The sequence below is a fragment of the Myxocyprinus asiaticus genome, chromosome 14 (genome assembly GCF_019703515.2).
Source record: "Myxocyprinus asiaticus isolate MX2 ecotype Aquarium Trade chromosome 14, UBuf_Myxa_2, whole genome shotgun sequence".
Taxonomy (NCBI): domain Eukaryota; kingdom Metazoa; phylum Chordata; class Actinopteri; order Cypriniformes; family Catostomidae; genus Myxocyprinus; species Myxocyprinus asiaticus.
In genome coordinates, this window is record NC_059357.1 from 17,750,742 (window position 1) to 17,772,633 (window position 21,892).

The following is a 21,892-nucleotide window of genomic DNA, read 5'->3' on the forward strand; positions in this document are numbered from 1 at the left end:
TTAACAAGAGGAATACAACAACTGTAGCCAAATTCCTTGACACGTCTGTGTGTGGTGGCTCTTGATGCCTTGACCCCAGCCTCAGTCCATTCCTTGTGAAGTTCACCCAAATTCTTGAATCGATTTTGCTTGACAATCCTCATAAGGCTGCGGTTCTCTCGGTTGGTTGTGCATCTTTTTCTTCCACACTTTTTCCTTCCACTCAACTTTCTGTTAACATGCTTGGATACAGCACTCTGTGAACAGCCAGCTTCTTTGGCAATGAATGTTTGTGGCTTACCCTCCTTGTGAAGGGTGTCAATGATTGTCTTCTGGACAACTGTCAGATCAGCAGTCTTCCCCATCATTGTGTAGCCTAGTGAACCAAACTGAGAGACCATTTTGAAGGCTCAGGAAACCTTTGCAGGTGTTTTGAGTTGATTAGCTGATTGGCATGTCATCATATTCTAATTTTTTGAGATAGTGAATTAGTGGGTTTTTGTTAAATGTGAGCCAAAATCATCACAATTAAAAGAACCAAAGACTTAAACTACTATAGTCTGTGTGCACTGAATTTATTTAATACACAAGTTTCACAATTTGAGTTGAATTACTGAAATAAATGAACTTTTCCACGACATTCTAATTTATTGAGATGCACCTGTATTTGCTTCTTTGATTACTAATCACGAAATTGTGTGGAATATTAAATATTTCTTATGTCATAAATTTTCAAAATCATGCAGAACTGGGTAATCACTAGCACGCAAGCAACAGCGAGAGAGGAGCAGGCTATTTTATTTATATTAAGTTTTTCGCACCTGCATTCCAATTTACATCTTGATGTAATCCTTCCTCATGATCACGCAGCATGTTTTCACCAGCAGACTGGAAGACTAAACACTATAAAAGTCTCACGCTGCGTGTGAAAATAATTTGTGCATCACAAGCCGATCAACTAGTTCGCTACTTTCGGTGAATCACATCTGCAAAATCCTAAAACTTTATTTCCAGGTTTAATTTATTTTTAGACTCAGATTTTTGAACCCCACCATGTGGGTTTATGTTTTCTTTTTTAAACGTTTAATGTAATTTTGAGTGTGACTATGGTTTAAGGAGGGTGTACCTGTATGCTGGGTTGGAAATATCAAGGATTAATAGTGGTGTTTTCCGTATTACATGACTTGTTGTTCTGAAAGCAAAAATAAACAAATGAAACACGGAATGTAGGCTGTCAACCGTAAAGCTTGTCCGAAGCAAAGCGGGCGTGTTTACTCAGACGAAGCGCTGCCAGCTCGTGATGCGTGAATGGCTTGCATGCACAGCGCAAGTCTCGTCACACTTTAATAGTGTTTAGCCTCTCATTCAGCTGATGAAATCACGCTGCGTAATCATGAGGAAAGATTACATCAAGATGTAGATTAGAATGCAGGTGCGGAATTTATATACATAAAAATGTCGTCTACTCTTTCGCCATTGCTGGCATGCCAGTGATTACCCCTCCACGTGCCATAGGTTGCTGACCCCTGCTCTAGAGACTGTTGTGCGTGAAAATCCCAGGAGATCAGCAGTTACAGAACTAGTCAAACCAACCACGTCTGGCACCAACAATTAGGCCACGGTCGAAATCACTGAGATCAAATTTTTTCCCCATTCTGATGGGTTGATGTGAACATTAACTGAAGCTCCTGACCCATATCTGCATGAGTTTATGAATTGCACTGCTGCTACATGATTGGCTGATTAGATAATCACATGAATATGTAGGTGTACAGGTGTTCTTAATAAAGTTCTTAGTAAGTGTATATATGGCCCCAACTCCCAACTTTTCCATTTCATAGACCACTTTATTACAGTGAAATCACTCTCAACTTTCAGGCCAGCTGCACAATTCCTCCCAGTTCCATCAGATTGCTGGAGCCATATATTTTCTGCAGATCAATGGAGGGCTAAGGGGGTTAATACATTAATACTATTTTTGGTTTGTGTGAAGAAAAAAAGACAAAAAAGGGGAAAAAATTACAGCAACAGTGATAACAAGGATAACCAGAGAAAAAGTGTGTTTGTGTGTGTGTGTGGTTAAATGGTTTACGAGGAAAAGGTTTTAGTTTACAAACTGGTAATTACAAGGGTATTATGCTATAAATGTGGTTTATGAGGACATTTCTAGTGTCCCCATAATTCAAGTCGCTTAAAAAAAACAAAACATACTAAATGATGTTTTTTAAAATGTAAAAATGCAGAACGTTTTTTGTTAGGGTTAGGTTTAAAGGTAGGGTTAGGGGATACAATCTATAGTTCATACAGTATAAAATTCATTGTCTATGGAGAGTCCTCATAAGGATAGCCACACCAACATGTGTGTGTGTGTGTGTGTGTGTGTGTAGAAACAAAGGCTAAGACTCTGGCAGATGCGTAGCTGCGAGAGGTATGACCAGGCCTAATGATTACCTTAGCAAGCGCACAGGTACACTAAGAGCAGAACTAATCAGACACAGATGGACACACACAGAGAGCACACAGCTATCTCTGCCAGCACCGAACTCACAGCCCTCCAGGAAGACCAGCAAACAAGTTCTGTCTCCAATCGGATTCTTTAATCGTGACCATTAAGGCGCATGCAGTTGGATGTTGAGATTACAGCAGTTACATGTCAATGATGACCTAAACATGGTGTAACACCATCAACTGTGACATCATGATGAGCAAAAACATATGAGGAAGAGGTCTGTAGAGAGGTTCAAAACTACATATTTTCAGTAAATACTGCTACTTATTTTAAGGAAGCCATTTAGGTTCATCTGACCCTTATCAGACGTGATTCTTAAGGGGCGTTCACTTAGCAAACATACTTGCTTTAAAAAAACAGTTGGATGGAGCATAACGGATGGCCATCTTATAACTTTATCACTCAAGGCGAAATACACTCAAATAATAGCGTGAGTCACAACGCAGTGGAATTAGCGCAATTTAATTGTGAGATGTTTCATGAGGCACTTATCTGTATTATGGGAGCTGTGGATTAATTACATTTCATTTTCACTATATTGGCCAATTTCATGGTTTTGCACAGTTTGAAAATATTTACACTAGTACCAAATAATTAATTCAATGGCTTGTTAGGCAGGCCAGTCATTTTCCGTTAGACTGCAGAATGCAGGGTAAATATCACGTGTGTGCGCTCACACTTCTCTTCACAAGTGAGCTTGGAGGACTGGCATCTGTCATAATTACGTTCAGTGTGTTGACAAGCCTCGCTGTCTAACAAGATACATCCCATTATTGCCAGATGTTTTAAAATTGACATTATAAATGTTTACACTGTGTAGTAACCCAAGCTATTAGTTTCGACTAGTGACATGAAATACTCCAAAAGCCAGCATAAAAACATTAGTGTCAGCTGCTATAAAAGTTGTGCTATTAATTTTAGCCGAGGATGCAACATCTCTGAATATAGCCCATCTGTTATGGCGTCAAATGACCCAAATTACTTTACAAATATGGTCCCATCAAATTATTTTCATCACCGTTTTTGGCGCAAATGCCAGACGCTCAAAGACAAAAGGTTGTATTGCAGCGTAATAGATGCAACCAAATGTCCAAATGGGTAAGCCCAAAAAATAAATAAATCTATCATTACTTACTTAACCTCACAATCTCACCCTTACAAACCATGTATGCTGTTATTTTTTTCACCTGTTTTTGAAGAATTATTTTGCAATTGTTGGCAATGACAGTTCATAGTAACCAGAAGCTGTCAAGCTCCAAAAAATAAATAAATAAATAAATAAATAAATAAATAAAATCTACATATGACTTATATGTTATATTCCAAGTCTTCTAAACACATACAATAAGTTTGAGAAAGGGACAGGTTGAATTTTAAATAATTATTCAGTGATAATCTTGCCCTCCACCGAAACTGGCATCTAGCCTGCATTCGTGTCCAAAATTAAAAAAATGCCATTGACCCATTTTGATTTTCTGCATTTTTGGAGCATTATTGACATGGTCCCTATGAACTGTTGTTGTATGGCAAGAGCTCTATAAAGATTCTTAAAAATATTCTCCTTTTGTGTTCCACGGAATAATAGTAATAGCACAAGGGTTTGGAACAACATTAGGGTAAGTAAATGATGACAAAATTGTAATGTTTGGGTGAACTATTCCTTTAAAATAGACCATAAATGCATTTCAGGTCTTTCCTCAGTGTGCTGCTATAGCTGTGTAATAGTAGCACAGCACTGTGGGAATGGGAGGTTGTAAGGTCTGGTGGAAAGTTATCAGTGTAAATTAAAGGTATGACTGGTGGAAGCCCAAGGGTTTACATAGGAGTTATCGGGGGCTTCCACCCATCAGCATCTTCTATAACACATTCGACAGTTCCCGTGAAGTGTCATCAACTGCCGGGCCCATATCCAGGCTCACTGTGGCTCCCCGCAAAGCCCCCAGGGCCGTCTGCTTTACCAGAATACAAAAGATGTGTTGTCATTCTCTTCCTCTCTCTCTCTCTCTAAAGTCAATATATGAGACTCTTTCTCTCTAGATTTCAGATGTTTTCTCAAATCTATTCTGAGCCCAGGATGATACCACCCCCCAATCCCCTTCAGTGTAGTCTTCAGTGTTACCATGATTCTTAAAGTCAACATAAATAAAAAATCTACCATATTACCTTTTTTTAAAAACGTATTTTTCTGTTACTCTTATTATCAGCGATTCATCTATGAACATTATTGCAAATGAAAAATCGTATATGTAATACCTTTATACCTGCTCTTCTTTTGAAACAACTTTCCTTTTCTTTTGACGTCACATAGGCTGCACGGGCTGTTGGATAATGTTAACCAATAGCCAAATAGCTATTTAGGCAGTGCTTTAGCAAACTCGAATTCAAGTCTAACTTAAAGGTGCACTCAGTATTTTTTTCCTCATTAAAATGTTTAACTCCTAAAGACATGACTTGTAATTTTGCAATATATGTAGGAAATCATGACCACTGACATTAAAACAAAGACTCCAGTCAAATCAGTAATCTTATAAAAGCTGTTTTATTCTACATGGAGAGGGTCCGCACATGGGGGCTGCCATGTTAGAATCACATGACCAGCCTAATACTACTTGCTTAATCTCAGTAACCGTCCTGTTATTTGACACTTTCACTCATTAAAGTAATCATGGCTGACTGTGAATACTAAATTTCTACAATGGCATCTGAAATGAAAACTATTGATTATAAATGATACTGCATCCAAACCGCTAGGTGTCAGTGTAAGTCTAAGATAACACAAAGCCAACCTTTAATTTTGGTATGGAGCAGCCACTTTTCACAATCAATTCCCATTGGATAAAAGTCCCACTGTATTTTTTTTTCTTGTTGAATGTCCTGTTACACCTGGAAATATGTCACATTATAGAGTAGAATGTGTTGTTAACAGGGTTTCACAAACATTTAGGTATAGTTCGCCCAAAAATGAAAATTACAATTGTCATCATTCACTCACCCTGTGGAATTCAAAAGGAGTTACTTTTAGCAGAAAATCCCAGCTGCTTTTTTTGCCATATAATAAAAGTGAAAAAATGCTTGGCTTTCAATCAAAATATTCAGGCAATAATGACTTGTTTTTCAAATAAAGATATCAGGTGGCTTTAGAAGACTTAGAATATAGTGCATGAGTCATGCGGACTATATGATGATGCGTTTATGCTTTTTTTTGTCCTTTTTGGAGCTTGACAGCCCCTGGTCCCCAGTCACTTTCATTGTATGGAAGAGAACAACTTGAACATTCTGCTAAACTTCTCCTTTGCTGTTCCATGGAAGAAAGAATGTCATACAGATTAGAAACAAACATGAGGGTTAGGAAATGATGACACAACTGCCATTTTAAGGTTTAAGGCATAAGAACTGTGCATCATAAGAGCTCAGGTAGATCTGTCGATTTGCTCTGCGGTGGTTGAGGAGGAAAGCTGTGGCTTTAGGAGCTTTGTGTCAGCTGATCCCAGCACTGCATGGGCTCTGTAACACACACCGGGAAAAACACAAGTCACTGGGCAAACGGGAGTGAAGTGTGAGCATGTGTGTGAGATACTTGGCCCTTGGCACGTTTTCCTGACGCAGAGTGGGGGTGACAGACAGAGCTGACAGGCCAACCTTTGCACTGTGTAATAGACAGACAGGGAAGTGGGAACCACGCTCCATCATGGGGGAATACAGATGTAAACATGGCCTCTCAATCACCCACACTCGCCTCCCTGACAAAAAATATTAGCATTGGAGTTCTCAGTGCAAACCTCTGTGCTTAAACTCGCTGATGATCTGCATACGCACATGCACACATACGGAGCACATGTGCCCGCCGCGCACACACGAATACGTGTGCCATCGTGGGACCACCAAGTCTGCGGTAATTGCCAGTTTTAATTGTCGTGGTGATTCTAGTGTGCCACTGATATATTTGATGAGTCTGACGTGACTTATTGACAGATCCGTGGAGTGTGCCTGGCGACCTGACAAAAACGCATTGATTAATTACCAGCCATTCAAGACAATTAAGTGGAACGGAATTCGAAAACAAGTGGCGAGCAACGTTCGCCACATATCATCCTACCCTTGTTTAAACCCTCTGAGGATACATCAAACAATTTCTTTCCCAGCGTTTCCACGGCAACACTAATAAATTAGCTCACCAGTGTTACTGGAAAGCATTTCACTTGACAGTTTTAAAAATGATTTAAAAGCCGGCTTAGTATGTGAATCTCATCCTCACTACAGTAAATCAGTCTGCAGATGAACCCCTCTTCCAACTGTCATGGACGGATCATGGAGGGAAGTCTCCTTTGCCTGTGGTCTTGCCAGAGAGGCTAGTTTAGATGAAATATCTCCACATTGCTGCTGTTCTCATCCATTGTTCACACAGTAGCAAAACTATGTGGACACACAGGCCATTTGTTTTCACAAGCTAGAGTACAAACATGATTTCTCTATTGCAAAACCTAGTGAGTTGCCTAAAGTGGCAGTATTTTAAGGAATCACACAGTATGTGATTAATTATGCAGCCTTCTAAGACACCTCATTTTAGCTAAACTCTATGAAACACATGTATCCATTGTGGACAAGTCAGTCACACTATGTATTGTGATGAGCCCTGTGAAAAAAAATACAATAAAAAAATGGTGAACAAAGCAAGATAAATGTTGATTATAAGTAAACTTATACAATAAACCTACAATAATATTGAACATTTTTGATAAAAATGTTTTTTTCACCAAAGGATGTAAATGGTTAACCAGTTAACCGATTGACCGGCATTAACAATTTGTTCGACTAATACTATTGGTTAAAAATTAACCAAGAGTTTACATAAAGAAACAACAGAGAGGTAATTTGATGGTTTAATCACATAGGGCATGTTATGTGCTGTTAACAGGTAAACCACTGTCTTCCTCTCAGTCTGATAGACAAGGAAAATGAAGCGGGACCATTTAATCCGTGAAGACAACATGTTCCGATTCAAATAGGAGTTTAGTAGTAGCACAAGTACAATGCGGTACCATTTAAAAAACAAACATCTGCAAGCCTCGACATCTAAGAGCATATGCTTACAGCCCTAGTTGCACGGGAGACGGGAGTGCAATGCGCACTGGGACGTCAGTGCTTTCAGAGTGGGTTTCATTCACCGTGCTTACCGTCAACCAGCTGCGTACTGGCCCCTGCCCGTGTTATATGTTGATTTTTCTAAATAAAAATGATTAAGATTGCCCAGCAGCATAATTTGTGGATAGGCTAAGACTGTTTTTATTCTTCCATTATACTATTAAAGTTATCACCTCGTAGGTTAATTTAGCGTGCAAGCGATACATTCAAAATTGGTTTATTACGCATATATAAAGGAAATATAAGGTTGTTCTTTCAAATGTTGATGAATTATTGCTAAATATGCACATCTGTCATGTGATCCTGTTTTTTTTAAGCCAGTATAGAGCTTTGTCATGCCTGCTTGGTTACATTGGTTTGATTCATGGCTTATTGGTTAACTGGTAATAACTAGTTAAAACTTGCGGTTAGTCGGTTAAAAGAATTTGCCAAAACGTGCATCCCTAATCCCCAATATGTGAGTTTATGTAGTTTATTTTTTCAAGTCTCGCTATCTGTGTGTGGAGTTGCTGCCTATGTTAAGTGTTAACTTAGCAACATGCTAACATCAAACTCTACTGAAACAGAGATTATTTAGCAGAGACAGGCCACTTCTATTAAAATGAATGGGAGAAACCGGAACGCCCAACGGTCAATGGATGTAGAAAGGAACTCCCGCCTTACAGGTAAAAGAGCCAATTACATTTTAGATACAGACATCGCCTGTCAATCAACTCAAGACTGTGCATGCGCATTAGCTATACAAGCTGGGAAATTTTGTGGTATTTTGGCGTTATCTGAGGTAAAGAAGCACAATTTACGATTTCAGTGTTGTCAGATTTTATTGCTGATTTGAAATATGTTCTTTGATCGTAAACTTGACCAACCATGTTTGAGATTTTGGCGTTTCCTCATTCAAGTATATAGGAGCCGCACCTGTCATGACTGGAAATAGCCTCCAGAGAGCGTTCCAAAGATGGCCGACAGTGGACTGACTTGCCACTGTTCAGGTTGTAGTCCAAAAACCCAGAAGAGAATTAGCATTTTCGAGCCATGGGTTCCCTCAGGATTTTGTCTTTGTTTTGTAATAAAAGTAAAATAAAAAATAATTTAAAGATACTTGGACATTTAGTTAAACGTAAATTAAAAATGATGCTGCTTGATAAAGACTACAACGTTCAGGCACGTACACTCAAATGCTTGTGGTAGTTGTAGTCCTTCTTTAGCAAACTGTTAGCAATAAAAAAATTTTAGAAACATGGTGGCTTCAAAATTGACATTTGAAGTATGACTGTGTGTAATTTATGCTGTAGAACAAAACATCCATGTATCTTCAAGTAATGTTTACCACAGACCTTATTTTACTCATAAATTGAAAAAATAAAAACCCATTATAAAAACCAAAATTCCTGAGGGAATCCATTGCAAATTAGTCTTCCAAGTTCACCTACAAATTGACGTCACAGCTGAACAGCAAGTTCAGTCTATCTCTGTGCCGTACGGAGTTGCTGTAGAGTGTTAGCTTAGCTACAAGTTAATGTCAAACTCTACTGATATCAGTTGTGAGTCAAGTCTCACTATTCGTGTAAAGTTGCTGCCTATGTAGAGCGTTCCAAATTTGTTACTTATGAAGTTTCATGACTGTTAGGATGCTGCCTTAGAAGCAGTGTTGTGTGTAATGCATTACTAAGTAATTAATTACTGTAAATAACTTTTTCGTTGAAAAAGTAAAGTAAGAGATTACTCTAATTTTTCAGTAATTTAATTACAGTTATTTCTGATGTAATTGTGTTAAATACTGTATAGACTATTGAACAATTCTATATAAAACAATAGTGAATTTCAAATCGAAATTTAACGTCTAATGTTAAAATACATGTGTTCTAATTTAATGCAGCCCCCTTAAATTCTTTGGCCAGTTCATAAATAATTTATTTTATTTTATATGATTTATTTGAAAGAATTAAAAAAAACAATTTCATGTCTATCCTTATATTTTTAATCTGGTCAAGGTTGATAAGGGTTTTAGAAAGTAATTAGTAATAAGTAATGCAATTACTTTTCAGACAGAGTAATTAGTACAGTAATCTAATTACACTGTAGATGTAGTAATTAGTAGTTAGTAATTAATTACTCTTTTAGAGTAACTTACCCAACACTGCTTAGAAGGCAGCTGTCTATGTAGGCAGTAGGCAGCAAGGTAGCTTAATAGGTTTTGTATCAGAAATACAATTTCCACCTTGGTTAACATACTAGCAATCATGAGGCTGCAGAACTAGTGATCCCTCGCAAAAGGAGGCAAGTGCGCTGGTGGAGAGGAGATCCACTTCCTGTTCCTATCACAGCATGAACGTAGCTGCTAATACTTGTCTATTCTACACCACTCTGCCTCTCCGCCAGCCGATGTCTAACACTCTCTTACAGAGCCCTGCTTGCTGTTCTCTCTTTGTCTTTTTTTCCCCACCAACTCTTTTTATCTCCCCAAGTCTCTCTCTCAGCACCCCCACCCACCCCCCTCCTCTTGTGTTTCCTTACCCCTCTCTGATTGAGCTCACTGTCCCCGCAGACAGAGCAGGTTGGTACTGGCGCACATAACAATTGCAGAGGAGCTTCTAGCACTTACAGTAAATGAAGCTCTGGCAGCAGCCCACTGAGATGCATTAGATTAGGTAATTGAGATATGAGTGATGGCGCAGGCCAGCCCCTGCCGCAGAGGTCTTGGAAATAACCATTTGCTGCATCCGGCCTATTACAGCCTCAGATTATGGAGGGCCCTGATAGAATAATGTCAGCCGAACACAGGGCTAAAATTTAACTGTCAAGAACTGTCAAATACACAATAATGTGTTCGGCAAACCTATGCCATTTCGCCTCTCTGAATGGCTTTGGACTGGCAAATGGATGGAGGACTACCACCAGACCACATGCGCTCTGAGCCGCGAGCACTGTTCTGCTGAGGCTGCATACAGCTGAGTGCACTTCAAGAGAATGTTGTGCACACTTGATATGTATTTAATTTAAGAAACCTGAGGTGCTAATGATTTTAAGCAGAACCGGTTCTGTCTCGTCTCCTAACAGGATTTTCGAGGGGGAAAGTCATTTGTTTCAACACAGATGCTAAAGTGGTTTTCTTTAAAGCGGCTAAAAACCCCAAAATTAAAATTCTAATGTCATTCCAAAACCATATAACTTTCTTTCTTGCGCAGAACACAAAAAGATCTATCTAGCAAAATGCTCAAGCTGCTCTTTTCTCTACAATGAAAGTGGATGGTGACCACAGTCTATGGTCCCCATTCACTTTCAATGTAAGGGCAGAAGCAGTGTAGACATTCTGCTAGATAACTACTTGTGAGGTCAGCAAAAGAGAAGAAGTCATCTGATTTTGTAACGTCATGAAGGAAAGAATTTTCGTTTTTGGGTGAACTAACCCTTTAAGGCATATACACCTCATTGCCCACTGAATCTGCCATTCTAGTGTACTAAAACATTCACCTGTGTATAGATTCATGGTTTTAATTCTGAGGACTGGCAGAGCATATCGCATGCATGTCCATATTTCATCCGTGCCCTGCAAGCTGTGAAGTTAAATTGATTTAAGCCTTGGCATCTCCGCATCTCTATGCAGTAAACTACTTGGCTTAAGCTGAGCACGTTTGTCCATCACATAATGAGAACCAAATAAAAAAAACATCAAAAGTGAGACAGGCTCACGGCTATTCGTGAACATTCATGCTTTGGCTTATTTCCTTTACTTATAGAGTTTAGCCCTCAAGTGAACCTTATGAAAGCAAACCATATTATCACTAAAAGTATAATTAATTTGTAAATCATCCAAGCATATGATAAAAACATTCTCTAGAGCAGGAGTTTCTACACTGAATTGAAGACAGAGATATCATCATTTTAAATAAACCACAAATCAATACATCAGCGTTAGCATGGGCTCACCAACTTCCAGTGGCAGCACTTCATTTAGGTAATGGCTTAAAAAGCCAGTGGGAAGAGAGTGGACTGACATAGGAGACCCACACAGCAGAGTGCACTTAAAGCACAGCAGACTAAATCAGGGCCAATTAGTGTGGCTGTGGTCCACAGCAGCTGGGCTAAGTCTGGGGGCAGAAGTACTCAGAGCTGGAGCTGAAAGATTGTGGCAGTCTTGAAGCAGGTCTCTCTTGAATGAGAGGATGGCTTGGGGGGGGGGGGGGGGGGGGTGATGCGAGGGAGAGATAAAGAGAAAGAGAGAGGAGAGGGGAGAGATAGAAAGACGGCAGCAGCCCACTGTCGATCAAAGAACTCAGCATTCGTTTCCTGTAACCCCGCCCGACATCAATCAAAGCGTGAGCTGGAGGTAGAGTGAGAAGTCAACTCAGCCACTGAGAAAAATATCTGTAATGATTGACACAGGGACTGTTGCAGTGACCTCTGGACGCTTTTATGGGAACCTTCTTGGGCTGTGTGAAAACACAGAAGTATGCAAACAATTAGAGGCAGCTGTGCAGGCTTATAAAGTGCACAGGCTGTATTGTGATTGGATGAGATGCCTGATTGAATGCATCCTGAGGTCTTCCTGCTAGAACTATGCTTACACTTCCATTCCCCATAGCATGTGCATCCTCAGCTCAAACACTGTTGTCTCTGGGAGGCATCTTGGCAGGGGACATTAGATGCTCTTTCAGATAACTCCTGAAGGACAGAGAGGTTGCGCTGGGATGCTAAGAACATGCCGTGCAGAGCTAAACAAAGGTATCTTCAGGACAAAGAGCAACCATGGTGGGACAATGACTGTGAGCAGTCTGAGCGTGTTATTCATCCTGCTGTTGTCCTGAGCTGGGGCTATCATGCATAAGCACGCCACCTCAAACAAACTGCAGCCTGGGTGCCTCCACCACTCCTGATTGCATCCACTGTTTCAACCTGCAAATTCTTTGGCTTGTTTTAAAGGGAGAAGTGTACCATTCTGTCAATGTCACTGCGGATATCCCTGTATACAATGCAATTGAAGATAAGCCTAATCTTGCACACCCACACAGCATCTTCATTTTTTCCCCTATCAAAGCCGACAGTATGTACAAAACCAGCGGATTAGCCACACAGCACATGCAAAGTAAACCCGGCAAGGACAAAACACAAATATTGTTCAATGTACATATGAAAACCTATATATATATATATATATATATATATATATATATATGACAGCATGTATTTGGCATTTTTATATTTCCATTTAAAAAATAAACACGGGTTAAATGAGCAAAAAATTAAGTAATTTATGCATTTCTTTTTAATTTCACTAAGTGTGGTGATGCAAAAATAATGCAGTTGTTGAATGCTTCGTTTTATGCTTTGATGCTTTTGCACTACAAAAGCCAAGGCGCATACGTGCTTTCTTATTTGAATAAGATTAAATATACAAGGTATTAGAAGATTTCTCTTGCATAAATGCAGGATTCATAACATCTGCGCTGGGTGTCATTTGTGTGCTTACAAATTCGAAGTAAATGAATTATGGAGGCCTTCTGTGCAACACAGAGATCTAAAAATGACACAAAATTTTGTGCCGGAGAAATACCACTACTCTTTATGAGTTAATTTCCTCTGTGTGAGAAATTATAAAAGCTGACTGTGTAGATAAGAAATGTTCAATGCAGGTATGAATTATCATGCTTTAAGAACATAGAACACAAAAGAACATACAAGTTATAAATAAAATATGGTATTCTTATTATAGTGTAGCCTACTGGGTCTGGCCTTTTTATGCCAATATGCAAATTTCAAATTTGAATTTATTTATTTTCATAACATCTGCTAAAGGCCTTAATTCTGCTCTCTTATTTTAATATTTGGCTCGACGGCATGTAATTGTATTTGCATTTTTTTTGTGCACCCATTATAAATAATCCATGCAACACACAGTGTAGCTGCCAAGCTGGCATCACTTTCTATTTAATCTTGTGAAACAGTCGCTTTATCTCCTTGTTCAACCTGGGGTTTATCTTTTGTTGTGGCACCATACTATTGATGTGGAAATGTTTACAAAGTAAAACTTGCCCCATTCAGCTAAAGCGAGAGTTCAAGGTTTTAATATGATCATTTTATCAGCCCCAGTATGCTTCATTCAAAGTCATTCACATAATAACCGGGACTGTTTTCAGTAATGACTCCCTTGCCTGAGCCGTGGGTTCTCTTTAAGCCCGCAGTAATAAAGAGGTTGCATTTAAATGTTTCGAAAGGAGAACAGAGAATGTTTTTTGTTTTGTTTTGGGTTTTTTAGTCAGCGCAGAACTATCGACCGTGGTATTCTCCTTCAACTCCCTGTGGGGTTGAGAGTGGAGCCCCCGTTACATCGGCATGTGCTCCATTATCATTTCAATACGGGTATGACACACTGGCGCGCGGCGGAATGCCACATTTCTATTTCCATTCCACAACTAATACGAAATGACGTCTGCACGGTGTGAGGTTTCCCTGACACCCTTTTTGCCCTGCTGGAGTGAAACAGCCATGCTAGCAACTAGCGTAATGTGTGTTGTGTGGCCCCAGCAGAACAAGACAGGCAAAGACTATAACCAGTTACATAATCACCACAATAAACACGCTGCTCAACACACAGCACTTAACTCCCACAGACGATAACGGAGTACGGCACAACCCCTTGCCAGCTTCCAAGGGAAACAAAAGAGGGTACGATCTAACACTATACTTCATTCTCACACTTAAGGGCCATGCATTTTCCAAACGATGAAACATATAATCACAATGGCCCAGGGATATTTAACAGTGGATAGACACAGAGTTTGCACAGTCTGGATCTTTGTTAAGTCATGGGGAATAATCAGATATAGGCTTTATCAAGGGGTGTTTTTTTCATTTATAGGAGCTTTGTAGAGCTTCTGTTGTTTTTAAAGGGTGTTGCTTTTGGATCCTTAATTAGTGTCAAATTATATTCAAGTCAACTTGAATCCCCGTTCACAACCCATTTTACTTCTGTAATGTGTATTTCTGAGTGAAGCAGGGCTTTCAATAAGAAAAACTGATGGGGCAGAATATTATTTTATCCATATGGTTGGCTAATGAAAAGTGGGCATTCCATACCATAATGTGAGTTTATTAAAACAATGAGTATGTTTACATGCACATCAAAATGCTGATAACTAATAAAAATCAGCTTATTCAAAAAATCTGACAGCACAAGAAATCTGTGTTTACATGAGACTGGAAATCATCAGGTAATTCTCTGCTTTTGATGTCAAAACGTAAACAGGAAAGCACACAACACTTGCGCACATTGGATAAGCTGGCAAGAATGCAGATAAAGGTGTTGACCTGCATTGTAAAATCAGGGTAATGGACAAAAAAATCTACATGTGCCGATAGTTTTCATTTTTATGACCTTACCCCGATAAAGGAAAGCCGTTTAAGGCGTTTACATGACCTTACATGTTGTCGGGAGGGGTTTCATAAAAAAATTGGGATTTTTGATTGAGGGAACCCCCGCCCACACTTGTTGAATATTAATTTGTAATTCATTCTAAAATTAGAAGAAAAAAAAAACATTTCTACCAAGGTATGCACACACTACTTACGCTTAGCGTCAAAATGTGCCACGGAGCGCAACTCGCATAGTTTTCCATTAAATTCGACCCAAATCATTACCAAAGGACAAAGATTATTTACTCTAGCCACTGCTGGATGATACATTGTGTATCTGTATCTTTCATATAGCCTACACAATGTATTTTCAGTTGCAATTATGTCTTTTTGTGGTTTGACAGCTTCTTCTTCAATACATTACATCACCTGCACAAAACTGTATATAAAATATTCTAACAACATTATTGCGCTTTTGTATATTTCTCTTTTTTTATCTATTATATCTTATTTTTTTTTTATGTCAATATATGTATATATGTTTAAATGTATATGTTTGTATGTATGTATATACGTTGCATTCTCTTGCACTGGAAGCTTCTGTCACAATGACAAATTCCTTGTGGGTGTAAGCATACTTGGCTGATTCTGATTCTGAATGAAACCTATTCAAGGCTACATACAGAGAAATTGCATAATAAACATCGCCATTTCTAATCGTTCAGTTTGCAGTTACACCAGTTTCATACAATAACCTGCAAACTCAGCAAAGTCACTTTTTCATTCTTGAAGAAGTACAAAAACATATTAACATCAGCTCGCCCTGTGTGTGTATGTGATACCTGTGCCTTTCCTACCTGCGACCGGACCGGCTTCTTGTGGTCTCCCAACGCTATTACACCAGACTGCTGCAGCTATACCTACATGGAACTGGGTGAATTGGAAAGCACGGAAATTAGGCTTCTAATTTAAATGTCGGCTAATTATAATATATCAATGCCTCAAAAATATAGCGATAAAATAACGTGCCGATCAATAATATATATATCAATATTTTATGACATCCCAAGTAATTTGTGATCTCCTTGGAACAAAAGTGGACAGCGGAGTGGGGTGCAGCTGTGTGGAATGCCACTCTGGACTGTTCCGCTCCAATTTAACCCCTGGTTGTCAGCTTATTAAGCATAATCGTTAATGCACTCAATCTCTGAATAGCTATTTCTTTATTGGTTAACATCATCCAATAGCCTGTGTGGCCTAAGTGACATCAGTTGAAAAGTAAAGTTCTGTTAGAGATAAAAGATTACCAACACATTTTTTTTTTTATGTGGAATGATGTGCACAGATGAATCGTTAACAATAATACAAGAAACATCCAATGATTTAATGTTGTTCTTAAATTTAAATTTAGACTAATGTGAAAAAATAGAAACAGAAAGACACATACACACCAACACCCACACAACAACATTACTTTGATTATATATTCTCTTTTCTAGTTTCTGTCAAGAGGAGCTGCATTTGTAACGAGAGGATGGGCAGAAATCTGCATGATGTATTCAGTATCTAATGAGCGACGAGGTGAACAGTAGGCACAGGGCATATGCAGGGCCCTGTGAAATCCCCTCTCCTGCACACTGTGATTAATCACCCTCATGTAACTCTGCACTTCCTCTGTTCGGTCAAGCCCACAGGATTTACCAATCCAAAGCTCTGACGGCTCGAGAAAAAAGATGCCTGTCCTCCTCCAGAAGGGCTCCCTGCTTTGAGACGCCCTGGCTTTTCCCCCGCATTGCCAGGGCTGAGGACGGGGCACAACCGAGGCGCATCCATCTGCGTGCATTGTAGGTGCTGTGGAGATAACCAATTTTTCAAAGCGCAAGCAGAACTTGCATAATGCCTCATGCACCCACGTTATGACTCACTAAATTACATAAACAGAATGTGGGGTATTCTCTCTCCCACTTTCTCTATTTCCCTCGCTCGCTCTTTCATTTTATCCTGCCATTGTTATTTCTTCCAAAATCGTTTTCAACAGAACAAAGCTACTGAAAACAATGTAATGAGGGTTTAAAAAAAAGACACGACAGCTTATGTAGAGGATCGTACTTTCTTTAAGATGATAGAGGGAAGACAGTGTACATTACAAAGTGGGAGATTAAACCACACACAAAATGCAAAAAAAAAAAAAGTTCAATTTTCAGTTCATTGTAATCTGAAAATTACAGACTAAGGCCATTGAAAAAAAAGGGCATTTTTTTAAAACACGTTTTTCAGTGCTGTTGGTAAAAATTTGTCCCAAAAAGGTAAATAAAAAGTGCACTCTTAACCCCTCCCACATATGATGTTTCACATGATCAACCAATCAAAATCCAGCCATGTGGTAGGCATTGCATGGTGCATTAGAAGTTACACTGAACAAAAATGTATTTCCACATACTTAAATGTATATGTACTGAACACAAATTCACAAGTATCCCTTTATATCAGAGTGCCTGCCCAAGCATGTCACGGAAATTGTGTCAAGTTCAATTGTTTGTTGTTATTGCTCTCATAAGTACTTTCCAATGCACAATGTCATTGCAATCATTATCATTTTAGCAGCCTGAGAGAGTCATCAATATTCTAAACAAAGGTTTGAAGAGGGAGAGAGTGCAATAGAGAAGAATAGCAAAAAAAATACTGGCAATACCCTGCTATTTCAATTACCCATCATTAGCTTGCATTTCCATCCCATCACCATTCCACCCAGCAAAATAAAGGTCTCTTTCATACATCCCTATTAGCTGTGATAAAAGGATGACTGGTGTTTAGCAACAAAGCAACTCTGCTCTGTTAGCTGACTGATCGCACTATGAGACCCAGGCATTCTCTGGCAATAACACACACACAAATACAGATACACACACATATCTCGCACCGGCGCACTCAACTGGAGTCCACAGCAGAAATTCCCTTTCCTTTGTAGGTCAGCCTTAGTTGCAGGCATACTCAGAATGAACATTTCATTATAAAACACCCATCCACTGACTTAGCCTCGGGTCCCACGGCGCTATATTGATTTTAATAGATACCAACTCACCCCCTTGTGATGCGAGAGCTCTTGTGTGGAAGAATAGCTACCAGGCAGTGTTAACAGTGGCTGCAAAGCTCCATGAAGCAACACTCATACACTCTCACACTGAAGGCAAAGGAGCATTTCAAACAGCAAGGCAAGAAACAAAAAAGCCACGCATAAGGGGTATGCACACAGAGGAAGAACGAGGGAATGGACAGGAGGGGAGAGAGAGAAAGAAAGAGAGAGAGAGAGAGAGAGAGAGAGAGAGAGAGTGATAAGAAATTAATAATCCCAGAGACAAGTCCCCTCTGTGTTATTCATCATGCTGCTTTCTCACAAGCTGCGGAGAAGCGGAGATATGCAGATGGGAGGGGCCAGAGGCACACTCCATTGGTTCGCATGGCTCATTCCTATAGGTTGCAGCCAATCGACTTTTTTTCCCTTTTTTTTTGCTTCGCCTTGAGGTACAGATATACAGTAGCTGCCTCGCAGTTTCATGAGAGAGAAGAGAGGATAAAAGACAAATGAGAAGCTAAAAGAGGGAGGGAAGGAGGGAAGCGGGGAGGGCTGGGGTAGTACGCAAGCCGCTGGATGAGGAGCACCGCTCAGGGGCTCAGCGATGCTGCCTTGAGTTAATGCACTATTAAGTTTATTTGAGCTGACTTCCTATTTGATCCTCTGTGGTGGGGTCACTCAGTGGTGGGCAATTTCTTCCCAAATCACGCCATAATGAAATTGCTGCCTATTTCCCAAACCTATAATAAAAATAAAAAAAAAACAAACAAAAAAACATGTGAAATAATGCAGGTGATGTTGGCTGGTTGCCCTTGCTGTCAGACATTACAGGCAATTCCTTGCCTCCATTTTCCATCTTACAATGAATACATTTCACAGCTCACTTTCTCTAAAGTGTGGGTGGTATAGCATAACAACCTACACCATGTGAGAGAATATCTAACATTTTCACCTCTCTCTTTTTCTCTGGCGTTGCAATAAAGCGGAGCGAGTCTCCAAACCTCCACACTCAGCCAAGCTCATCAATTATTGAGGCCGCACATCGGCCCTACAAAATCTGATGCTTTAAATTTAGTTTTGTGTTCCAGTCAGTGCGAGCAAAGAGCTGATGCAGAGGAAAGGCTTATTGCTCTCCCGCGCACACCATGTGGTCTCCATCAAGGCTGTCGTGTCGAATGGTCTGCGGATTAAAATTCCACCATTTTTGGGATTTTGCATGCAGCCATTGATGGATATTTTTGGAGAATACTACTTCATGAATATCTCTCTGAAGTTATCCTTATTTTAGGGATGTGCAAATCTAATGCTTTTCAAAAACAACTAGTCGCGGGTTGCCTGAATAACAAGTCTGCTAATCTTAAGGAAGCCCTAAAATTAGGCTGGTTCCAGGTTCATCTGAATCTCTGATAATTCATTTCTTAAGGGGCGTTCACATACAGTCATTCTTGTACAATGGTGCACAACTGAACGGAACAGAATGCAGGAATCTCGAGACACGTTTCTGACGTATTTTGAACTTGACACGCCATCATAAAAACTAGGGGTGTAACGATTCACTCATCTCACAATTCAGTTTGGTTCACAATACTGAACTCATGGTTCAGTTCGGTTCACGATTCTTTAAATTAACCCTGAATCAAGAAAAGTTGAGTTTAAATGTTTTATTATTATTATTATTATTATTATTATTATTATTACTACTTTATAGACATATGCAAAACTGTTCCTTTCCTTTAAAAATTTGGCTAAAAGTACTGTTCTTAAAAGTGCTAAATGATCTGTAAGAGATGTACTGGGACTAAAAATCAGCCCAGAAAAAGGCAATGGTGACACCAGTTGGAAATATTAGCTAATAATTCTGCTTACTGAAAGTACGGAATTATGTTAGATACATGTGCTGCTTACACACTGTCACTGATTACATACATTTAAAATTAATATTTTAAATAAAAATTTTATTTTTCTAAAATAATATTGTCTCTGAAGCTCCTGACCCGTATCTGATTTTATCCACTGCTGCCACACAATTGGCTGATTAGATAATCGCATGGATGACTGTTGGTGCCAGACGGACTGGTTTGAGTATTTCTGTAACTGCTGATCTCCTGGGATTTTCACGCATAACAGTCTCTAGAATTTACTCAGAATGGTGCCAAAAACAAAACAAAAAACATCCATTAAGATTTTCTGCGGATGGAAATGCCTTGTTAATGAGAGAGGTCAACAGAGAATGGCCAGACTGGTTTGAACTGACAAAGTCTACGGTAACTCAGATAACTGCTCTGTACAATTGTGGTGAGAAGAATAGCATCCCAGAATGCTATTCTGAGATGTGGGTTGGCGCTGTTTTGGTGGCATGAGTGGGACAGGGAAAATGTTTTGCCCTGCCGATCGAGATTGTGAGCATTTCTGCACGTGTTAGGTTGGCGCATGTACAGCATTTGACAGATGCAGGCAGCATTGTCTTATGGACAGCACACTTCCAAACACAGATATAAGGTGCAATTTACCCTTAGTGTTCAGAACTAATTATCTAGATTCTTTCGACACTGACAATGCTGGAGCTACACTTAACTAAATTCACGTAGGACATAAAAAGCTGTGAAATAACGACAGAAGGCATGAATAAAGCATGATCTTGCTTCAGTGTATAATTAAACATTGTATATAAATTGGGACTGTGTGACATTGTTCACGTTTTTCACCATAATAATTACTAGAAAAAGGTTTCCTTACTTCTCTTCTAAATGACAGATTCGTCCAAATCTGAGAAGCATCCTTAAAGTGATAGTTCAACCTTTGATCAATATAATATTATCACTTCCCTGCCCTCATGTTCTTCCAACTCTGTGAAACTTTCTGTATTCTGTGGAACCCAAAATATGTTAGACAGAATGTTAGGGACTGACCACCATTCCCTTTCAAAATATGGAGGGGGAAAAAAACAAGCAGTGAAAGTAAATGATGATTAAGGCTAGCATTCTGTCTAACATCTCATTAAAGGAATAATTTCCCCAAAATTGAAAATTCTAACATCATTTACTCACCCTCATGCCACCCCAGATGTGTTTTTTTCTTTTTTTTTTTTTCTTCTTCTTCTGCTGAGCACAAAGATTTTTAGAAGAATATCTCAGCTCTGTTGGTCCATAGAATGCAAGTGAAAGGTGAACAAAACTTTGAAGCTCAGAAAGCACATAAAGGCAGCATTAAAGGAATTCAAATGACACTGGTTCAATCTATGTCTTCAGAAGGGATCTGATTAGTGTGGGTGAGAAACAGATCAAAATTTAAATATTTTTTTACTAATATATTTCCACTTTCACATTCTTCTTCTTGTGTTTCTGGTGATTCAATTCTTTGTGCATATCGTCGCCTACTGAGCAGGGAGGAGAATTAATTGTATAAAAGGACTTAATATATTATACATTTATGTATATTTATCTGTTTCTCACCCACACCTATCATATTGCTTCCGAAAATAACTGGAGTCATATTAATTATTTTTATGCTGTCTCTATGTGCTTTTTGGAGCTTCAAAGTTCTGGTCAACATTCACTTGCTTTGTATGGACCAACAGAGCAGAAATATTCTTCTAAAAATCTTAATTTGTGTTCTGCAGAAGAAAGAAAGTCATATACATCTGGGATGGCATGATGGTGAGAAAATGAGAGCATTTACATTTTTTTTTTTTAGGTGAACTTTCCCTTTAATTTGATGTATGGAAGAAAGAAGTCATGGGTTTGGAACAACAAGGTGAAGAATTATGATAATTTCCATTATTAACAATAATATGTATAATGGTTTTATTATTATTATTATTATTATTAATCATTCTGTAA

At 39.1% G+C, this 21,892-nt stretch overlaps 1 protein-coding gene across 7 annotated transcripts in view; it reads right to left on the reverse strand.

Annotated features, from left to right (window-relative positions):
* LOC127452044 (RNA binding protein fox-1 homolog 1-like) overlaps positions 1-21,892 on the reverse strand; it is a 408,281-nt gene that overhangs the window by 98,968 nt on the left and 287,421 nt on the right. The window contains exon 1 of one of the 7 annotated variants that reach the window (XM_051717191.1): positions 18,063-18,258. The exons of 5 other annotated variants lie outside the window; for them this stretch is intronic. Coding sequence is in view for 1 of the 2 variants with exons in the window: in XM_051717185.1 (XP_051573145.1) it covers positions 9,762-9,872 (111 nt within the window). In the remaining variant the exon portion in view is untranslated. Of the gene's footprint in view, positions 1-9,761; positions 9,876-18,062; positions 18,259-21,892 lie in introns of those variants that run through there. One more of the 7 variants, XM_051717185.1, reaches the window with a different exon arrangement.